Raw genomic sequence first — 21,267 nt, 5'->3', positions numbered from 1 at the left:
TTTGATTGGATACTATGATATGGTCATAAAGGAGGATGCAAAAAATAATTTTGATATCATATACAGGCATACCTCGAATAACGAATAGGATGCGTTCCACGAAATTACTTCGTTAAGCGAAACTTCGTTTTCAGAGGTAAAAATACTATGGCCAGAATAGGGATACGTTCCTACGTAAAGAAAATGAAAAGCTTTTTTTTCGAACAAAGAAAAGTTTTATTAAATAAACAGTCAACTTACATACAAAGTGAAATCACATTTTAAAATACGAGTCTAAAGTTGTTGTTTATGCTCTTTTTCTCTTTCATTTAACAATTGCCTATACGGAGTTATTGCATTTAACACTGATCACTTAACAATAACACTTCTTCCTAAATCAGGATCATTTTCACTAAAAAAATTTAAAACGTTTTCAATGTCATTTAAGCACCTTTTTAAATCTTTGGTTGTTAACACTTTTTCGGAAGGAACTTCTTTAACCTCGTCTTCATTATCTTTGTCTTCGTTGCTAACAAGGTTTTCTAAATCTTCCACTGAAAAACCATCATCTTCTGCATTCAATAAATTTCTAACATCCTCTTCATCGACATTTTCGAAACCTATTGATTGAGCCATCTGGATAACTTGATTTCTAATTTCTTGGATGTTATTTTCTTCTTCTAGTACAACTTCTGGCCATATTTTGCGCCAAACTCCATTTAAGCATTTCTTAGTGACTTCTTTCCAAGAACTATCAATGTTTTCAATTGCGTTTTTAATGGTGTAGTTTTTCCAAAAAGTTTTAACTGTCATTTCTTCTTTATCCTCTAGTTCAGTTAAATTGCTTAAAATTCGACGTGGATAATAAGCTTTAAATGATGCTATTACTCCCTGATCCAATGGTTGAATCAGGGAAGTTGTGTTTGCTGGAAGAAACACAACTTTGACAGGAATGCATGTGTCCAACGTGTTAAGATCAGTAGGATGTCCCAGAGCAACAACAAAAGAGCTTTTTCTTCAAAGTTGTTTTTTTGACAATACCGTTTTACTTCAGGACAAAAGTGGTTAATAAACCAATCAGTAAATAACTCCTTGGTAACCCACGCTTTTCTATTTGCTTTCCATATTACAGGTAAATTCATTTTTATGTTACCTTTTAACGCCCTCGGATTTTCTGAATGGTAAACTAATAACAATTTTAATTTATAATCGCCAGAGGCATTTGATCCAAAGAGTAACGTTAAACGGTCTTTGGCTGCTTTGAACCCAGCAGCTGATTTTTCTTCAATAGAAATGAAGCTTTTTGTTGGTAGCCGTTTCCAGAACAAACCGCTTTCGTCAACATTGAACACCAAATTTGGAAAATTTTGACGTTCAATGATTTCCTTTAGTTTTTCTGGAAACTTATTTGCAGCTTCTCCTGTTAATTTTACACTATGAATCCTGGCCCGTTTTTTAAATTTCTCGAACCAACCACGAGAAGCCCCAAAAGTTTCCGTAATTTCTTCAGTTTGTTTAGATTTCAGGTGATTGAACTGGAATATATTTTTTTTATGTTAAATGGGGCTTGAAATTGCCGACTTCGTTATATCGAAGCTTCGTTATCAGAGGTAACGTTAACCGAGGTATGCCTGTACTTGGATTTCAGGAAAGCTTTTGATACTGTTGCACATGGAAGACTACTGTACAAATTGGAGCAGTATGTCATTAAGGGCAAGTTGCTACAATGGATAAAAGGATGGTTGAGTTGGAGAAGACAGAGTGGTAATCAATGGGTACTGCTGTACGTGGACTAATGTTATTAGTGGTGTCCCTCAAGGTTCGGTGTTGGGCCCATTGTTGTTTTGTATATTTATCAGTGATATTGATGAAGTTATATCAAGCTTAATGTCAAAGTTTGCAAATGATACAAGGATTGGCAGGGTTGTTAATGACAGTATGCTGCTGCAACAGGATCTGGAAAAGCTGGGGGCTGAGAAGTGGCAACTGAAGTTTAACATTGACAAATGCAAAGTACTGCATATGGGTAGCAGTAAACCCAGAGAAGTGTACCAACTATGTGGTATTACAGTCAGGGTAGTAGAGAATGAAAGAGACCTCGGGGTAATTGTGCAGTCAGATATGAAATTTTCTGAGCAGTGCAGACATGCTGCCAGAGTAGGTCATGGGGTCTTGTCAGTGATATACAGGAATTTTGCGAGCAGGGATAGGAGGTGATTATCCCCTTGTATAAGACAATGGTGAGGCCACACCTTGAATACAGCGTACAGATCTGGAAGCCTAATTTTAAGAAGGATGTAGAGTTGCTAGAACGAGTACAGAGAAGGGCAACAAGACTGGTGAAGGGAACAAAGGGGTGCTCTTATGAAGAAAGGCTTAAGTTTTGCAAATTGCAGCTTCTGGAGACTAGACTGTGATATTGCTTGAGGTGTATAAGGCCTTGAATGGATTGAACAGGCTCAATGCTGATGGGATTCTTCCTCTTGCTCAAATTACAAACCTGAGGGGGCATAGATTGAAACTGAGAAAAGACAGTTGTAGAATAGATGTGCAGAAATTTGCCTTTAGCCAGTGGGTTGATTGCTGGAACAAACTTCCATCTGTTGTCGTGGAAGTTGATAGCTTAAATAAATTTGACACCGAACTAGACAAACATTTGGAACAAATGGATCAGTGCACTGAAATGGGATGGGGTTTTTTTTTTTTTTTTATTTTGGCTGACGCTGTATGAGCTTGCTTTCTTGCATCTTGTGCCTCTATTAATGCTAATCAATTAGAGACAAATTAAAATCAGCCATAATAAGACATTCACACTTGCCTATTCCATTTGCATGTAGAGGTTCTCATAATAATTTTCACAATCACCTGGCCTGTAGATTACTCTAATGTTCTACCATTGAGACATTTTCCACCAAATGAAGAATATCTCATTTCCACTCCTAACTGAAATATTGATGTATAATTTTGTTATTTAAATATATAATTCTTAATGAAATAAAATATTTACTTTTGTCCTTGTGGATATTAGTCAACACAAATTTTTTTGTAATTCATATCTAATTATTGGTTTTGATTTTAAAATTTTTTTTTACCAAGTTGGAGTCAATTACCTCCAATTGTTTGTCTCCATAACAAGACCAATCCTTCACCTGATGATCTTCGAAGAGATCTTTTGGATTTGCTAGAGTTCTTTTTTGGTAAGTATATTGATAAAACTTAGCACATCATTGCAACACGCATTAAACTGTATATTAATATTTAAAAAAAAAATTTTTTTCTTTTTTTTCATAAATATTTAATACTTGTATTAATAACCTTTTCATTCTAAATATTTAAAATAGAAGTTATGCAAAAGAAGTTTTTTGTTTCCGAAAATGTATTTGACAACTGTTTACATTTTTGGAAAAGTTACCAATTATTTGGTAACTGTTTCCAAAAAAATATAAAACAAATATAAATAATTTCTGCTGCTAACTTAATTATAACAACTGCTGCTTTGTTGATTTTCATTTTTTAATCTAAAAAAATAGTTTTATTTAATTTATTACACAAAACAGGATTTTAATTTATAAGTTATAATTTTTTAGCATTAGCATTAGTTGAGGCATATGGTGCAAGAAAGCAATTTTGCTGTGCAGATATTGCCACGATTATTATATGTGAAAATCTATATATATGCTAGGTGGAATTAATAGGTTTGTTAAAAAGTGTGAAGATGTAAGCATAAATTACACAAAATGCCATAACTAATAGGAGAAAGATAGCAGAAATAGAAAATATTGTAGGCGTGAAAAAAGATAGAAAGAATATGAACATCCTACATGTTATAATGAATTAAGCAAAATTATAGGCTGAATTGAAAAGTCAATTAGAGAGAAGGGAACTGTAAAGCAAAAATTGATTAAGGAAAAATGATTAAATTAATATAAGGAGTAATAGATATGGGTGATATGGGTGGGTAATTTTGGTTATAAGTCCAAAAAATGGGTAGAGAAAATATAAAATTAAAATCTGATGTTAGCTAAAAGTAAATATTGTTACATGGTCAGGTTTTTCATCAGAGGACTAAAAGTAAATATTGTTACATGTATCAAGGACTGCGTTTCTATACTTGACCATACCTGTGGAAGAAAAGCAAATTTAAGAATAAAACTGAGTGAGATCAAAAAGGAGGTAAAGCAGTATAACTTCACAAAATATGGACAAGGTAGTCCCAATGCAGTGTATTTTTTATAACAAAATAAATTAAGGTGAATTAAGAAGTAAAGTGGTAATAAAATAAATAAAAAAAGTGTTTACAGTGTAATCTGTATGCATAAATAAATGGCTATAAGCAAATGACACGATTTAGAATAAATTTGTTGTAAATTGTGTCATTTGCTTATAATATAGTTTATTAAGCTATTTGCCTAAAATACTATACATTAAGGTGACATTTCAGGTATCTTACCGATATTCATCATCAGACCATGCAGTTGGGGAAAAAAAAATAGAAAGGATTACAAATTTGAATATATTACAAATATAACAATATTTGTAATATATTAAATTTGTAACCCTTTTAATCTTTTGTTTCCCCAACAGAATGGTCTAATGATGGGTATCGATAAGATTGCTCTTACGAAGAAAGACTTAAGTTTTGCAAATTACAGTGTCTGGAGACTAGGCACAGGCGCGGTGATCTGATAGAGGTGTATAAAGCCTTGAATGGTTTGAGTATGCTCAATGCCAATGGGATTCTTCCTCTTGCTCAGAATAATCACCTGAGAGGGCATAAATTCAAATTGAGGAAAGACAAATGTAGGATAGATGTGCAGAAATTTGCCTTTAGCCAGCAGGTAATTGGTTGGTGGAACAGACTTCCATCCCTTGTTGTGGAAGTTGATAGCCTAAATAAATTTAAGGCTCAGCTGGACAAGTATTTGGAACGAATGGAGGGATGAAATGGGAGTGGTTTTTTTTTTTTTTTTGGCTGATACTGTATAAGCTTGCATCATGTGCCTCTGCTACTCGTTACTGAAACGTAAATATTTCGTAGATAACACTCGTTACTGAAACATAAATATAGCGTTATAACTGTGTTTGGATACAAGTTTAGGATTTAATTTTGTACAGAAATTGAAATTTTATTGAAAGTAAATCTAAATCATGACTCAAACCAGAGCAGCAAAGCCAAAGGGCTCAAGCTAATGGGAATGCTGTGGCCCAGGGGAGAACTGAGGGGGGCAGTTGTCCTCTGAATCACAGCCTTGTAAGATGCACTATTTGCTTGATGTTTGCGGAGCAGTCAAGTATGGGACATGATACTGCCATGGGGGATGTCTTTGTGTGTGTGTGCGATGCAAGGAGTGTAAGGAGATAAGGCGACAACTCAGCGTTGTTATGGGCCTATATGAGAGCTTGAAGGATAGGGTGGATGCCCTCGAAGGATTACAAGTGAGGGGCCCATCAAGCTCTCAGCTGCCCACACCAATGCCAGAGCTTGCACTTGGTCATCGCGGAACACAGCGGCAACCCCCAAGGCAGAATGCGCTGGTCCCAAAGGAACTAGTAGTTGTTGGTGACTCTATTGTCAGGGAAACGGAAAACATGCTTTGTAAAAAGGATAGGTGGAATAGGACCAGGGTATGTCTGCCAGGGGCAAAAGTTGATGACGTTGTAGAGCGGATATCATCTTTTAAGGGCACAAAAGGTGATATAGTTGTACACGTTGGCACTAATGACATTAAGAGTAGGAGACCGGCGGAATTACTTGACAAGTACAGGTCACTGATGAAAAAAAGCCGTGAATTAGGGTTGAAATTGAAAGTGTCTGCAATTCTGCCCAGACACGATAGGAGGGAGTATATGATGAGAGCCCTGTCAATCAATTCGGCCCTGGAAAGATTGTGCAGGGCTCAAGGGGTAGAATTTTTTTCAGCCTGGTCTGTACTTGTTAACAGGAGAGACTGCTTCTACAGGGATGGGATACACTTAAATAGAAAGGGTGCAAGAATGTTTGCTGATGCTATCGAGGCAATGTTAGGTGGGTCGGAAAACTGCTAGATTGGGGGGATACAAGGACTAATAGATTAACAGTAGCCACTGGCAGAGGTGAAAGTGATTCTTGCACTGCTTCTATTGGAATGAGCCGCAGCCTGGAAAATAAGATGCAGGATATTTCAGAGACTGCTGGGAATCATTGGGGTACAAGTAAACACATGGGTTGTGTTAGGGTAGCTAAGAAAAAGAACAGGTGCATGTATACTTGTGTGTACACCAATGCTAGGAGTTTAGTAAATAAATTTGATGAATTTGAGGTATTGCTCAAAACATCAAAGGCAGATATTGCTGGGATTTCAGAGACGTGGTGTCACACAGATATAAGAAATGCAGAACTGGAATTTGGGGAGTACAATGTCCACAGAAAGGATAGACAGGATAGGAAGGGAGGAGGGGTTATGCTATTAGTTAAAAAACACATAAAATCCAAGGAAGTGAAGCCAGTCGACATCGCTGGACAGTGCAGTGTTGAGTCAGTTTGGTGTGACATAAGCATTGGGAGATCAAAATTGAGAGTAGGAGTGTGCTATAGGCCTAATGACTCTGATGAGTATAATAAGAAACTGTTCGGAGAAATAGAGTGGGCCAGTAAATCAGAGAGTCTTATAATGGGGGATTTTAATTTCCCAGATATTGACTGGAATTTGGGGGCTGGTCACTCACACAGTAGCAAGGCTTTTGTGGATTTATTGGATGATTGTTTTCTACATCAGCATGTTCGGGAGGCAACTAGAGGGAGTAATACTCTTGATTTGATTATCAGCAGTGATTCTTCATGCATTAAGAATCTGCAGATAAATGAACCACTTGGTGGCAGTGATCACAGTGTGCTGAAGTGGGAGTTACTCAAAGAGGTAACTACCATTAGGGGTAAAGGGAAGGGGTATTGCTTTCGTAAAGGCGACTACAATGGACTGAGACAGTATTTAAATTCTATACAGTGGGATCAACTGATGATATTGCCAACAGCAAATTCAAAATGGGAAGCATTCAAAGAACTTATCGTGGAAGCTACTAGGCTTTACATACCAGCTAAGAAATATTGTTCAAGGTTTAGGCCTAAATGGTTGTCAGATGAACTAATGAGGCATATGGCAGAGAAGAAAAATGCATGGGATACATACAAATTAACACGTGACACGGACGCCTATGATAGATACAAGTTGATCTGTAACCAAGTTACAAAGGAGGTTAGGCAGGCGAAGGCAGATTACGAGAGATCCTTGGCAAGGGATGCGAAGAAAAACAGCAAAGAGTTCTTTACTTATGTAAACTCTAGAAGGAAGGGGATGAATCAGATTGGTCCACTTGAGATCGATGGGTCAACTGTTGATGACCCTGCTCGGGTAGCTAACAAACTAAATGAATATTTTGCATCGACATTCACACATGAGGAGTTATTCAGCGAGGGGAATGCCAGAGGTGTATTCAATTCTAGCAGTAAGCTAGAGAATCTTGTAATAACTGAGAGCAAAGTGGAGGAGAAATTGTTGAAGATAAACACAAGAAAGGCACCTGGGGTGGATGGGATCTATCCAGTTATATTAAAGGAGGCAGCAAAGGAGGTAAGCAAACCCTTAGCCATAATTATGAGAGCTTCCTTGGACTCAGGGGAGGTACCCATTGACTGGAGATGTGCAAATGTGACCCCAATTCACAAAGGGGGATCAAAGGCTGACACAAGTAATTATAGACCTGTGAGTTTAACTTCTGTTCCCGGAAAATTAATGGAGGCACTGGTGAAAGAAGCACTGCAGGATCATCTAGACAAGACTTCAGTTATAGCTAGGACACAGCATGGTTTTGTTAAGGGGAAGTCTTGCCTGACCAATTTGATTGGATACTATGATGCAGTCACAAAAGAACTGGATGCAGGGAATAACTTTGATATTATATACTTGGATCTTAGAAAGGCTTTTGATACTGTTGCACATGGAAGACTGCTGCACAAATTGGAGCAGTGTGGCATTGGAGGCAAGTTGCTGCTATGGATAAAGGGGTGGTTGAGGGGGAGAAGACAGAGAGTGGTAATCAATGGACACTGCTCATCGTGGACTAATGTTATTAGTGGAGTTCCTCAGGGTTCAGTGTTGGGTCCGTTGTTGTTTTCGGTGTTTATGAATGATATTGATGATGGGATATCAAGTTTAATGTCCAAGTTTGCAGACGATACGAAGGTTGGCAGGGTTGTCAAGGACACTACTGACACTATGCTGCTGCAACAGGATTTGGAAAGGTTGAGCAGATGGGCTTCGAGGTGGCAAATGAAGTTTAACATTGACAAATGTAAAGTACTACATATGGGAAAACAGCAACCCCAGAGCAGCGTTATCAACTCTGTGGTACTACACTGACAGTGGTAGAGAATGAAAGGGACCGGGGGTGGTGGTGCAGGCAGATATGAAGTTCTCTGAGCAGTGCAGACGAGCTGCAAGAGTAGCTCATGGTGTATTGTCAATGATATATAGGAATTTTTCTAGCAGGGATAAGGAGGTGATTATTCCCTTGTATAAGGCAATGGTCAGGCCACACCTAGAGTACTGTATACAGGCCTGGAGGCCTCATTTCAGGAAGGATGTAGAGCTGCTGGAACGAGTACAGAGAAAGGCAACTAGATTGGTGAATGGGACAAAGGGGTTCTCTTACGAAGAAAGGCTTAAGTTTTGCAAATTACAGTGTCTGGAAACTAGGCACCAGCGGGGTGATCTGATAGAGGTGTACAAAGCCTTGAATGGTTTGAGCATGCTCAATGCTGATGGGATTCTTCCTCTAGCTCAGAAAAATCACCTGAGAGGGCATAAATTCAAATTGAGGAAAGACAGATGTAGGATAGATGTGCGGAAATTTGCCTTTAGCCAGCGGGTGGTTGGTGGGTGGAACAGACTTCCATCCCTTGTCGTGGAAGTTGATAGCCTAAATAAGTTTAAGGCTCAGCTGGACAGGTATTTCGAACGAACAGAGGGGTGAAGTGGAAGTGGTTATTTTTATTTATTTATGTTACTTTTTTTTTTTTTTTTTTTTGGCTGATGCTGCATAAGCTTGCTTTCTTGCATCAAATGCCTCTACTAATGCTAATGCTAATGCTAAGATACTTGAAACGTCACCTTAATGTATAGTAGTTTAGGCAAATAGCTTAATAATAAACTATATTATTAATTTTCTGTGGTGTATGAGTAGTATTCAATATAGTAATAATCTTTGTGGGAAAACAACCACATAATATCCTTCCCTAACTATAAATTGATTGATTTTTCCTGTGCATGGCTTCACGTATTCTATTAGAACTTATTACAGTTGTCACTTTATTTGCATGTAACAGCTTCAATAGTGTGAAGTCACTCAATGTGCTTGGTTGAAGATGTACTTGGGTGACGTTATGGGACTCGGCATGCTGTAGTTTATGGTTGCTTGATGTGCTACCATAAACGTGAATGTAGCAGTTCATGATTTCTGTTATTACAGTGCCTGTTCTCTGTTGATGGTCACTCTTATGAATGGTAACTATTTTTTTGTTTAAGCTTTTTAAACTTAAAAAAAGACCCTGTTTGAGCTTGACTGTTTCTGCAGAATGTGGAAAATCTCCAGAATTTCTCTTCTCTTTGTGTATTACTCTTTTGCTAGGATATGTGGTTCTCTGACATTGAAGTTGTAGTTTTTGCCTATGTATGATGCATATTGCTATACCTGATATGTTTTATGTGCTTCTCAATTCATGTTTTCAACTTGTGTTATGACTGATCAGTGTACATCCTGTTGCATACATAAAATCTAAGGAAGTGTATCCAGTTGATATGGGTGGACAGTGCAATATTGAATCTCTTTAATGTGACATAAACACTGGAAAGGGAAAATGAGAGTAGGAGTGGTTATAGGCCTAATGAATCTGATGAGTACAACGAACAGTTGTACAAAGAAACAGAGTGGGCCAGTAAATCAGAATGTCTTGTAATGTCGGATTTTAACTTTCCAGGTATTAACTGGAACTTGTGGATTGGTCATTCGCATGCAAGACTTTTGTGGATTTATTGGAGGATTGTTTTTCACAGCAACATGTTCGTGGGGCAACCAGAGGGAGTAATACTCTTGACCTGATTATCAGCAGTGATTATTCATGCATAAAGAATTTGCAGATAAAGGAACCACTAGTTGTCAGTGATCACAATGTACTGATGTGGAATTTACTTAAAGATGTAATTACCATCAAGGGTAAAAGGAGAAGTTTTTGTTTTCATAAAGATGACTACAGTGATCTCAGACGTTTTTTAAATTCTATACATTGGGATCAACTGATGATGTTACCAATAGTGAATTCTAAATGGGAAGCCTTCCTTCAGGGACTTAATCTTGGAGGCTACTAGGCTTTTCATACCAACTAAGAAATACTGTTCAAGGTTCAGGCCTAAATGGATGTCAGATGAATTAATGAGGCTCGTGGCAGAGAAGAAAAATGCATGGGATGCATATAAATTATGAGGCGACACAGAAGCCTGCGGCAGATATAAGCTAGTCTGTAAATATAAATAAGTCACAGAGGAGGTTAGACAGGCAACGACAGATTACAAGAAATCTTTGGCAAAACGGCAAAGAGTTCTTTACTTATGTAAACTCTAGAAGGAAGGGGATGAATCAGATTGGTCCACTTAACATAGATGGTTCGACTATTAATGATCTGCTCTGCTCAAGTTGCTGATAAACTGAATAAGTATTTTGCATCTACATTCACACGTGAGGAGCTATTCAAGGAGGGGAATGCCAGAAGTTTATCAAACTAATAAGGAGCTAAGTGATTTTGTAATAACTGAGAGCAAAGTGAAGGAGAAATTGTTGAAGTTAAACATAAAAAAATGTACCTGGGGCAGATGAAATCTATCCAGTTATAATGAAGGAGGCAGCAAGGGAAGTTAGCAAACCCTTAGCCAAAATTATGAGAGCATTCTTAGATTCACAGGAGGTCCCCATGGACTGGAGATGTGCAAAGTTATCCCCAATTCACAAAGGGTGACACAAATAATTATATACCTCTTAGTTTAGCTTCTGTTCTGGAGAAAATAATGGAGTCACTGGTTAAAGAGATGATATAGGATCACCTAGACATGACTGCAGTAATAGTTCATCCATATACTTGGATTTCAGGAAAGCTTTGATACCGTTGCACATGGAAGACTACTGTAAAAATGAGAGCAGTATGGCATTAAGGGCAAGTTGGATAAAGTAATGGATAAAGGATAAAGGAAAACTGTAATGGATAAAGGGATGGTTCAGTGGGAGATGGCAGAGAGTGATAATAAATGGACACTGCTCTAATTGGACTAACGTTATTAGTGGAGTACCCCAGAGTTCTATGCTGTGCCCATTATTGTTTTGTGTATTTATCAATGATATCGATGAAGGTATATCAGGCTTATTGTCCAAGTTTGCAGATGATACAAAGGTTAGTAGGTTGTTAATGACACTAAAGACAATTATGCTACTGCAACAGTATCTAGAAAAGTTAGATAGATAGGCTGAGAAGTGGCAACTGAAGTTTAACATTGACAAATGCAAAGTACTCCAAATGGGTAGCAGTAACCCCAGAGAAATGTACCAACTATGTGTTGTTACACTCAGGGTAGCGGAGAATGAAAGAGACCTCGGGGTAATTGTGCAGTCAGATATGAAGTTCTCTGAGCAGTGCAGACGGGCTGCCAGAGCAGGTCATGGAGTTTTGTCAATGATGTATAGGAATTTTGCTAGCAGAGACAAGGAGGTGATTATCCCTTTGTATAAGGGGCAATGGTCAGGCCACACCTTGAGTACTGTGTACAAGTCTGAAGGCCTCATTTTAGGAAGGATGTAGAGTTCCTAGAATGAGTACAAAAATGGGCAACAAGATTGGTGAGAGGAACAAAGGGGTGCACTTACAAAGAAAGTCTTAAGTTCTACAAGTTGCAGCATCTGGAGACTAGGCACCTGCGAGGTGATCTGATTGAGTTATATAAGGCCTTGAATGGTTTGAGTAGGCTCAATGCTGATGGAATACTTCCGCTTGCTCAGACTAAGAACCTGAGAGGACATAGATTCAAATTGAGGAAAAGCAGTTGTAGAATAGATGTGCTGAATTTTGCCTTTAGACATTTGGAGTGACTGGATGGGTGAAATGGGAAGGTGTTTTTTTTGGCTGATGCTGTATAAGCCTGCTTTCTTGCATCATATGCCTCAACTAATGCTAACAGCAAACTGAAAAACATCATCAGGAGAGCCTGCCTGCATCCCCTCCCACCTATAGAAACCAGATGTATCATCAGCAAATTGCCGTGTAACTGCAACAGGGTGTATGTAAATCAGTCATACTGAAGTTGAACATGAATTGAAGAGAACCCAAGACACACCAGAACTAGCAACATTTGAGCAAGAAATGTTGTGCATCATACAATGTCAGAAGCCCAGAATGTTAATCTCATTCTAATCCCATATCACATTCCCTAGAATCCATCCAGCTTAAAGTGGAATCAGAAGAAGATCTACCAACAGTATCAAATATTAACAGAGAGAAGATTGGGCATCATAATATTGATAATACTGAAAGCCACGAATATATCTCAATGTCAAGATACCACACACCACAGTACACCCAGTCCAATGACATCACTCTAAGCCCTCTCCAGCTAAGCACTCTTCCCATCAAGCAACCTCATGCTACTGAAGGCATTACAGATAGACATAGTGACATCATCTCTGAGGTCTTACTAAAGTCCTCTGGAAAAATCAACTGATAGAAACTCTGCCTAGAAGAGAGTTCCTTGCCCCTACTGGTGCCTCCGTAGCCAGGAGCAGTAGTGCGTAGCACCCGCTTCTTGATTAGACTGGGGTTCGAGCCCGTGACCACCAAATACGGAGGATGCGAAAAGGTCACGGAATGACCACCGCATATTCCCGGAGCAATATGGCCTTAGTTGCTAATGCTCCTGAAAACCAAATAACAACAACAACTTGTCCCTACTCTTCAGACACTTCCATTTGTTCCTGTAGGAACAAATGTAGCTTGCTGTGGTTTATAGTTTTAAGTACAAATTTAAGTATTTTTTCTTAACTGTTACTGTGTAAATTCCTCCCTCATTCCAGTAAAGAAGACCCACAAAGAGGGGATGTAGTATGTGGTATCCTCCTAAATAACTGTACATAAATTTAAAACAATTAAAACTTTTACAATGAATTGACATGTTGAATTTTTTCGTGTGATAATTTAAATTTATAAGCATTAAAAAAATAAAATTGCAATTAACATTTTCACTAACTTTTTTATTCTCATTTAGAGTGAGAAGTTGAAAAATATGGTTATTAACTGGTTTCTTAATAAATACTGTGCATCTTTTAGTTTAGTGATGATAAAATTTTAAGGCATCTTTTAAGAAAAATACACATTTTACATTTACCAACATAATATTTTTAGCTCAACAAGCAGAGGTCAACCTTTGGTACGACAACCACACTCCTATGTTTCACTACATTCTCCAGGTATGTCCTGATGCAGATCTTATATCGTTGTTATTAGAAGCAGGAACTGACCTGAAAATAACAGATTCTCATGGAAATACCCCTTTATTGGCACTCTGTAGTCCAAAACAAAAGGATAGGAGGAAAATCTCTTGTTTAAAGGACCATATGTGTATTCTGCAGTTTTTTACACAACGAAATAATATTGAGGTAAGTTGTTATTCTGCACCTGTTTTTGTGTTTGTGTATATACTCACACTTTTGTGTGTGTATGTGTGCAAATGAATGTATGGTCAAAGGCAATAAATGCCTTTTAGAAAAAATTAATTAAAGAATGATACAAAAAATTGTTTAATTTAATTGTCAGACAAAATATGGTATTTCTTGCATTTAAGATTTTCCCACTTGTAAGGTTTATTTTTTCAGTCCTATCCTCTAGACAGGACTTCAAAAATAATACTAACATTTCTCAATTCAAAGTTTTATTCACAATTTACATATGAACTTTAGTTACCATCATTTGTTATCTGATATGTTGATGGTTCTGTCATATGTTCACAGCTTACTGAGTGCCCAGTATTGCATCAGTACCTGTGAAATTGAAGTCTGCATATGTCACCACCATCTTGTTTTTTATATATTTTTATAAACTGATACTTTTCTAAACATTTTCTGCCGTGACCAATTCAAAAAAAAAAAAAAGAAAAAAAGAAGAAATTAACCATTAATGAAAGTTAAAATAATACTAAACATGGAAGATGAATTGGCATTTGTTAGTGAGCAAAACCTCTATCTATTGCCCTACAAATCTTTACACAGTGCAAAGGTGTGTGGTGTTGTCTTTTGCCATTATTGGCCTTATTTTTTGAGGACAACCATGATATATGGTTACTCTTTTCATATAATTAAAACATTAACCAGATTTCCTTAAGTTAATGATAGTGTGCGGTTTCAGCAAGATGTGGTGATAACTTCACATACCACAATGGTGTCAATGAATTGTGTAAAGAAAGCTGTTTGGAGGCATGCAGTTTTTTTTTTTTTTTATGTGTATAGCTATGAAAAGCAAAGTCTGCATTTATTGCTCATGCATTGTTGTTGAGCGTATGTTCAGAACTCAAGGAAAAGAAATAATCATGATCCCATTGGAAATGTTGCACTTAAGAGTGGAGAAATGGTCACCTCAAAGATGTCTGCAAAATTAAAGTACTGTTTTCTGTAATTAAAAATTAAAAGTTGGTATGTTTATAACTTTTAAAAAAAACATTTCAGTGAGTTTTTGAATTTTTATAATCACCTATTTCTCGACCACACCTGTACATGCTCATGTTTCTGTAGATATACAAAGCTTCATATCTTATTTAGACAAGTTATCTTAATTAGACAGTTATTTAAAGTTTTTTAATTTTACATAATTTTACATTTAAACTTTTCTCTTAGTATTAGTCATATGTTGCAAGAAAGCCCCAAGCTTTTGCTGATAGTTCTATTACATAGAAATTTCTTCACATATATCACATAGATAGTTCTTCACATATAAACAACATGATATCTTGTTTATATGTAAAGGCAGGTAAAACCCTCACTCTTGTCAAATGAAATTCATAACTCTTCTCACAAAATGATTTATCCCCTTTTTGTTTACTTAAGTTCATTGTCTTTAGCTGGAAATAAATAAAACGAGTAAGAGCAAATTAAGGCATGTTTTGGACATGCAATATAAGGCATTAAATATAGCATAAAGCATTTATATCTAAATCAGTGCATACATTATTCCAATTAACCATTGTATTATTTAACTATGTATTAATCATTGTCTTATCTAACTATGGCCTGTAAAGAACATAATTTTTAAATGAAGAGAAACAGAGATACATTGTGTGTGTAGTGGACATAGTGTTTTTTTGTTGTGCGGTTCCCGTGGTTTCCCACAAATCCGCATTAAGTACTCTGTTAACATATCAAAGCCAGTCAGTGTGAGTTATGTGTTGTTTGTGTTGTTTGACTGGCCTCTTCGTTACTGGGAGGCGCGATCACCAGGAAGGAGCCTCCCAGCATCCGTCCACTGGCACGAGTAGCCGGACCAGGGAGTAAAAGACATCTGGCGGGTCATCCACACTCCTGCAGGAATGAGAGTGGGGAGGACCAAGGAAAGAGCAGAGAAGAGACAGGAAAGTGGAAGACAGGCAAGATAGCGGGGGATGACAGGCATCCCCCGCAGGCGAAAAGGAGCAGGAAGAGTGCTAGGTGCAGTTGTGGGAGTCCTGGAGAAGGACTGGGGGTAGGAAGAAGAGAACAGGTAAAGTTCAAATTAAAGAGTCCAAGATCGTCACAATAGAGAATCACGGAGCGGCGTCGGCAGGGCTGGCCTCAATTTTCAATTTCATGACTGGAAGTTTCCGGTGCTGGGTATCAGTTCCTGTGTGGAGAAGGTTATCCAGGAGTAGTGTTCGGGAGTTGCAAGTGATGCCAGCGACGACGAAAGACCTCATTGGCATAAGTGGTTAGTGCACGGAAAGCATTGTTAGAAGGCACCTCCGTAGCCAGGTGGGAAGGAGCAGCAGTGCGTAGCACATGCTTCTTGATTAGACCGGGGCTCGAGCCCATCACCACCAAATACAGAGGATGCGGAAAGGTCAGGGAATGATCACCGCATATCCCGGAGCAATATGGCCTTAGTTGCTAATGCTCCTAAAAACCAAACAAACAAGAACAAGCATCGTTAGATTCCATTAACTTGGTTTCTGGCCGAAGTTATGTAGTGTGGAGGTCTAGGAGTAGTTGGATTCTTAGGTCTAAGTATATGTTGCATGAGTGCATCACGTGATCCCAGTCTTCAGGTTCTCCGCAGGTACAGAGGGCATCCTCGACTAGGCCGAACTCTAGAAGGCGTCTCTTGAAGGACCCGTGGCCAGTTAATAGGAAGGAAGCATAGACGTTTGGGAAGAACCAAGTGGAACGTTGTTTGTTGATGTAGGTTACCTCGGGGAGGAAAAGTTTAGTAGTTGCACCAGTTGTGGAGTATTCCAGCGGGTTTTCCATAGGTTTATCAATTCTAGCCACACACGTTTATGTTCCTGTTTGATATCTGTATCGGTAAGGGTTTGAATAGTGAGGAAATCAGCTTCCTTATTCTTCTTGATGGCATGAGAGAGTCCGATAAAAGCGACGTGGAGGTCCAAGGGGAGGCAGCCTGTTAGTAGCTGTAGGGCGGCAGTTGATGTCGTTCTACATGCGCGGGTCATTTGCAGTAGCATAAGTCATTGAATTTGCTGAATTTTACGTTGAGCATGCACTAAAGTCATTCGGTGGTACCGTACTGCAGCTCCATATGTGATCAGTGGTTGCAGAAGTCTCTAGCCATAAGTTGTTTCTGTGTGGCGTACGTGGATGATTTGATTGTGGGGGTCCCGGGTGGATCTAGAACTGTGTTGGAGCATAGAATACAGGAAGTTTTGGTGGACCTTGCTGATTGGACTGCCTTGAACAAGTTGAAAATTTCATCCACAAAAACTAAATTCATGGTATTTAAAAATCATTTTAATTATAACCGCCCACCTAGAGTAGTGTTAAACGGAAGGCAAATTCCTTTTGTGTCCAACATTAAGTACTTGGGGGTGATACTGGATGATAGGATGAGGTTCCATTTACATGTTGCACAATTGAATGACAAAATAAAGAAGTTTATTTGCTCAGTTGTACGAATTTCAAGAAGAGAATGGGGTCTTAGTAAAAAAACTGAGTTTATATTACAAGACGATCTTTTTACCAATTATTGCTTATGCTGCTGGTGTATGGATTGCGGATGTGTACAAGGCCAGGATCCAACGTAAGTTAATGTCGTTGCAACGTTCTATGATACTGACTTATTTGTATGCACCACGGACTGTGTCTACGGTGGCACTTCAGGTGATTGCTGGATTGTTACCTCTGGATTTATATGTGGTCTATAGAGGAATGATGTATGCGATGCGGAAAGGTATTCCAGCACAATATCTAGGGATGTCATTGAATCTTACAGCTACAGTTAAGGAGGAGAAACTTCGAATTTGGACTGGGTTGGTCGGAATATGGAGAGCACGGTGGAGTTCTTCAGAGGTGGGAGAGATAACCAGGAAGATCATTCCTGTGGCAGATTTTGCCATTACTGAACCGGTGTCGTCGTGGTTCTGTCCGTCTATGTATACCAGTTTTTTGCTCACAGGTGATGGATCGATCAGAGATAAACTGTATTCTCGAGGGTTGGAGCCGGATCCATGGTGTTCTTGTGGAGCGGCAGAGACTTGGCAGCATATTTTGTTCTCTTGTCCTTATTATAATGCTGAACGGTGTCTTTTGGGAAAACAGATAGCTAATTTTAATGAAGATAACGTACATACATTGGTGCAAGGAGTTAACAACTTTCAGGCCTTACAAGAGTATGCAAATGCTGTGTTCCCTAAAAGATCTATCATACGAAACCTCACGGACATTGAATTGGCCGTCTACAACCAGAATCTTCATTGATTGTGTCAGGGCTTGGGAGCTTCAGACCTGGAAGCTTTTGGTCGGGTCTGGGGCTCCTGGGCATGGACCACTTAAGTGTTTTTTTTTTTTTTTTTTGTTTGTTCGGTTGTTGTTCAGTTCTTGGGTTTGGGCGGCCCAAGGCTGGACAGCTGGCGCTCAACAGTCTAGCACTCTCTCTGTTGAGTGTTTAATTGCGCTTTGGCGCTTCAGCTTTTAAAGATAGAACCAGGTCCAGCTCCACGTGCCAGGGATGGGCATCAGATTGCAGTTGAAGAGTTCAGCTGCTTTCTGATGGCAAAGTGACCTGACATAAACAACATACTACACTCACAAACATTTCTCTTATATTTACTTTTATTCTTTTCTATTCAAAATTTCTTGTTTATACACTTAACTTAGATTATGAACTTAACTTAAAATTTTTTTTTTTTTTTACTTTTCTTTTCAAAAATATGTTTTGTTTTCTTATTTCTTAGCTATCTTTTTATTTATCAGGTCCACTTTACAGATTTTCTGTTTTAAATGATTTAGGTGGAGATGGGCATTTGCCTGGGAACCACCCTGAACCAGTACACACACACACACACACACACACACACACACACACACACACACACACACACACACACACACAGCTCCATATGTGACAATTGGTATAAATACTGCTGAGTATAGAAGGCGTTGAGTTGGTCCTTTAAGATCCCAGTCCTTGCGGGTAAAGCGTGCTAACATAGTGATGTAATTTTTTATCTTTTCTTTGATAGCTTGGATATGGGGGATGAAAGTTCTCCTGTCGTTCAAAATTACTCCTAGGTACTTCACTGATCGGTAGTTTTTCAGTGGGCGGTTATTAAAACATGGTAGGAGGTCTGGAGAAGTCCAGTTTGCCTTTTAATAGGAGGGTTTTGCTCTTCTCAGTGGAGACTGAGAGTTTATTTTCCGTGGCCCATATGGACAGAGAAGAGAGAGCAACCGCAGCCTCGGTTTCTATGGTGGCGCGGGTGGGGCCCTCGATGATGATAACCACATCATTGGCATAAGAAAGCTGAGTAGTGTGTGGGTAGTCCCTCAGGAGCCAGTCATCAAGTATCATATTCCAGACAGCTGGCCCCAGGATGGAGCCCTGGGGACAGCCTTGGGTTAGATGTCGGGTGATGCAGTGATATTTTGTTTTGATGTTGACCTTACGGTTAGAGAAGTAGCCTTTGAGGCAGTGGTAGAAATTCCAGGTACAGTTAGAGACTCTGGCCCTCTGAAGAACGCCCGGCCACCACACTGTGTCAAAAGCTCCTTTGAAGTCAATGAAGATGGCCAGTACATAAGTTGCATCCGACTGTTCTGCAACTTTGAGGGTTTTAGATAGAGCATCAATTGTGGAGCACCCTTGTTTGAATCCAAATTGAAGCGAGGATGCCAAACCACTGGCTTCATATCGGGGTTGGAAGCGGGAGATACAGTAAACTTGCTTTAATGACTGTATCACACGCAAGGATCAGAATCAGCTCAATTTCTTACACTTAAGGAACTATTATAGCTGAAAAGCATACTGAAGAGATTCCAGCAAGGAAAGCATCCCCTGGTCAGTTTAGATAACCAAAAATACACAGTCAGGATCCCCATTAATTATTGCAGTTTCTAGTGGCTCTGATGGATGAAACTTTGAGTGTCATCTATCAGAATCACTAGAAAATAGTAAGGTATTTGTCCTTTGTGGTAGCATATTGAGTGAGTTTCTGGAAGAATTTTTTGGTGCTCTTTCAGTTGGTGCTGAGTTTGTTAGTCTTAGAAATATTACTGAGATTTTTGCCTTCTGACAGTCAGTAAACAACAGGAGGTTATAAATCATTTCCAGGTCTACTTGGGGCTCTAGTTTGCAAATCTCACATAGTGTAGGGTTTTTATTTCCCACTTACATGTGGACTGGCCTAGAATAAATGCAATTTACTCTAGGCTGGTCTAATTGATAATCCCATAAGTCAGCGGTTCCCAAATTGAAGAAGTGTGCCGTGGGATATTTTAAATTTTCAAGGGAAACACAGCGATACTTGTCATCTATCGGACACTGCATGAGGTAGTTCACAGTTTCAACATTACTTATTAAGTTGTTTGGACCTAACTACTTAATAAACAGAACTGTTAAATATTTCTTTTGGGCTAGGGGCACCATGAAAAAATTACTGAGATACTAAGGATGCTGTGAACTGAGAAAGTTTGGGAACTTTCTCAGTTCACAGCATAAGTAATTGCATAAGTAATTCTTCATGGTCTAGGTTTCACTTGATGCCTTCTTTTAACATCCTACCCCACCACAAAAATCAATCTTGTTTCTGAATCACCATAATGCAACCATAATAACCTATTGTTTTTTCTTTTGTGTTGTTCTATCTATATCAGTGGTTCTCAAAGTGGGTGACACTTACTCTTTATAAGGGTTCTGTGACGTCAAATTTAGCATAGGCTTATATCATGGCCGTAGCTACAATAGTCATTGATTTTCATGCAGCTATGTAAATTAGAAGTCGTCATGAAATAACTGCTGACCACATCGCAGTGTTTATGTACATACACCTACATATACAGAACAGCCGAGCCATCCATCGCATAAACTGTATTTGAAACAGCACAGCGCCGCTTTGAACGCTCGTACTCGCTTAGCGAATCTTAGCCCTTAGCGTGCATTCCTCCTTTGGCATATCAGTGTGCCTAGTTGTGCATATAATCAAGCATGTTTTGCACATTAAAGTTTTAGTTAATATTTCTATTTCAGATACTTTAAAACAGTGGACATGGAAAACTTTATTATTAAAAAGAGAAAAAATCAAGATAGTAATGAACATTTGAATCAAGAAATAGTGGTATATAACGAAGATACTTCAGAGAGCAGCAGAAAAACTGAAGCTTGAAGGACAGGGTGGATGCCCTCGAAGGAAATAAATTGAGGGGCCCATCAAGCTCTTAGCCGCCCACATCAACGCCAGAGCTTGCACTTGGTCATCAGGCAACACAGCGGCAGCCCCTAGGCAGAATGCGCTGGTCCCACAGGAACTAGTAGTTGTTGGTGACTCTATTGCCAGGGAAGCGGGGAACATGCTTTGTAAAAAGGATAGGTGGAATAGGACCATGGTATGTCTGCCAGGGGCAAAGGTTGATGACGTTGTAGAGCGGATATCATCTTTTAAGGGCACAAAAGGTGATATAGTTGTACACGTTGGCACTAATGATATTAAGAGTAGGAGACCGGCGGAATTACTTAGCAAGTACAGGTCA

At 38.7% G+C, this 21,267-nt stretch overlaps 1 protein-coding gene across 2 annotated transcripts in view; it reads left to right on the top strand.

Annotated features, from left to right (window-relative positions):
* The window catches only part of LOC150089041 (uncharacterized), a 78,164-nt gene that overhangs the window by 37,962 nt on the left and 18,935 nt on the right, over positions 1–21,267 (top strand). For both annotated transcript variants that reach the window (XM_090371016.1, XM_090371017.1), the window contains exons 5-6: positions 3,076–3,176; positions 13,451–13,704. In XM_090371016.1, coding sequence (XP_090227142.1) covers positions 3,076–3,176; positions 13,451–13,704 — 355 coding nt within the window. The remainder of the gene's footprint in view (positions 1–3,075; positions 3,177–13,450; positions 13,705–21,267) is intronic.

Source organism: Mastigoproctus giganteus, chromosome 3 (genome assembly GCF_048544385.1).
Source record: "Mastigoproctus giganteus isolate SK-2022 chromosome 3, ASM4854438v1, whole genome shotgun sequence".
NCBI lineage: Eukaryota > Metazoa > Arthropoda > Arachnida > Uropygi > Thelyphonidae > Mastigoproctus > Mastigoproctus giganteus.
This window is presented reverse-complemented; position numbering and strand designations above follow the sequence as displayed.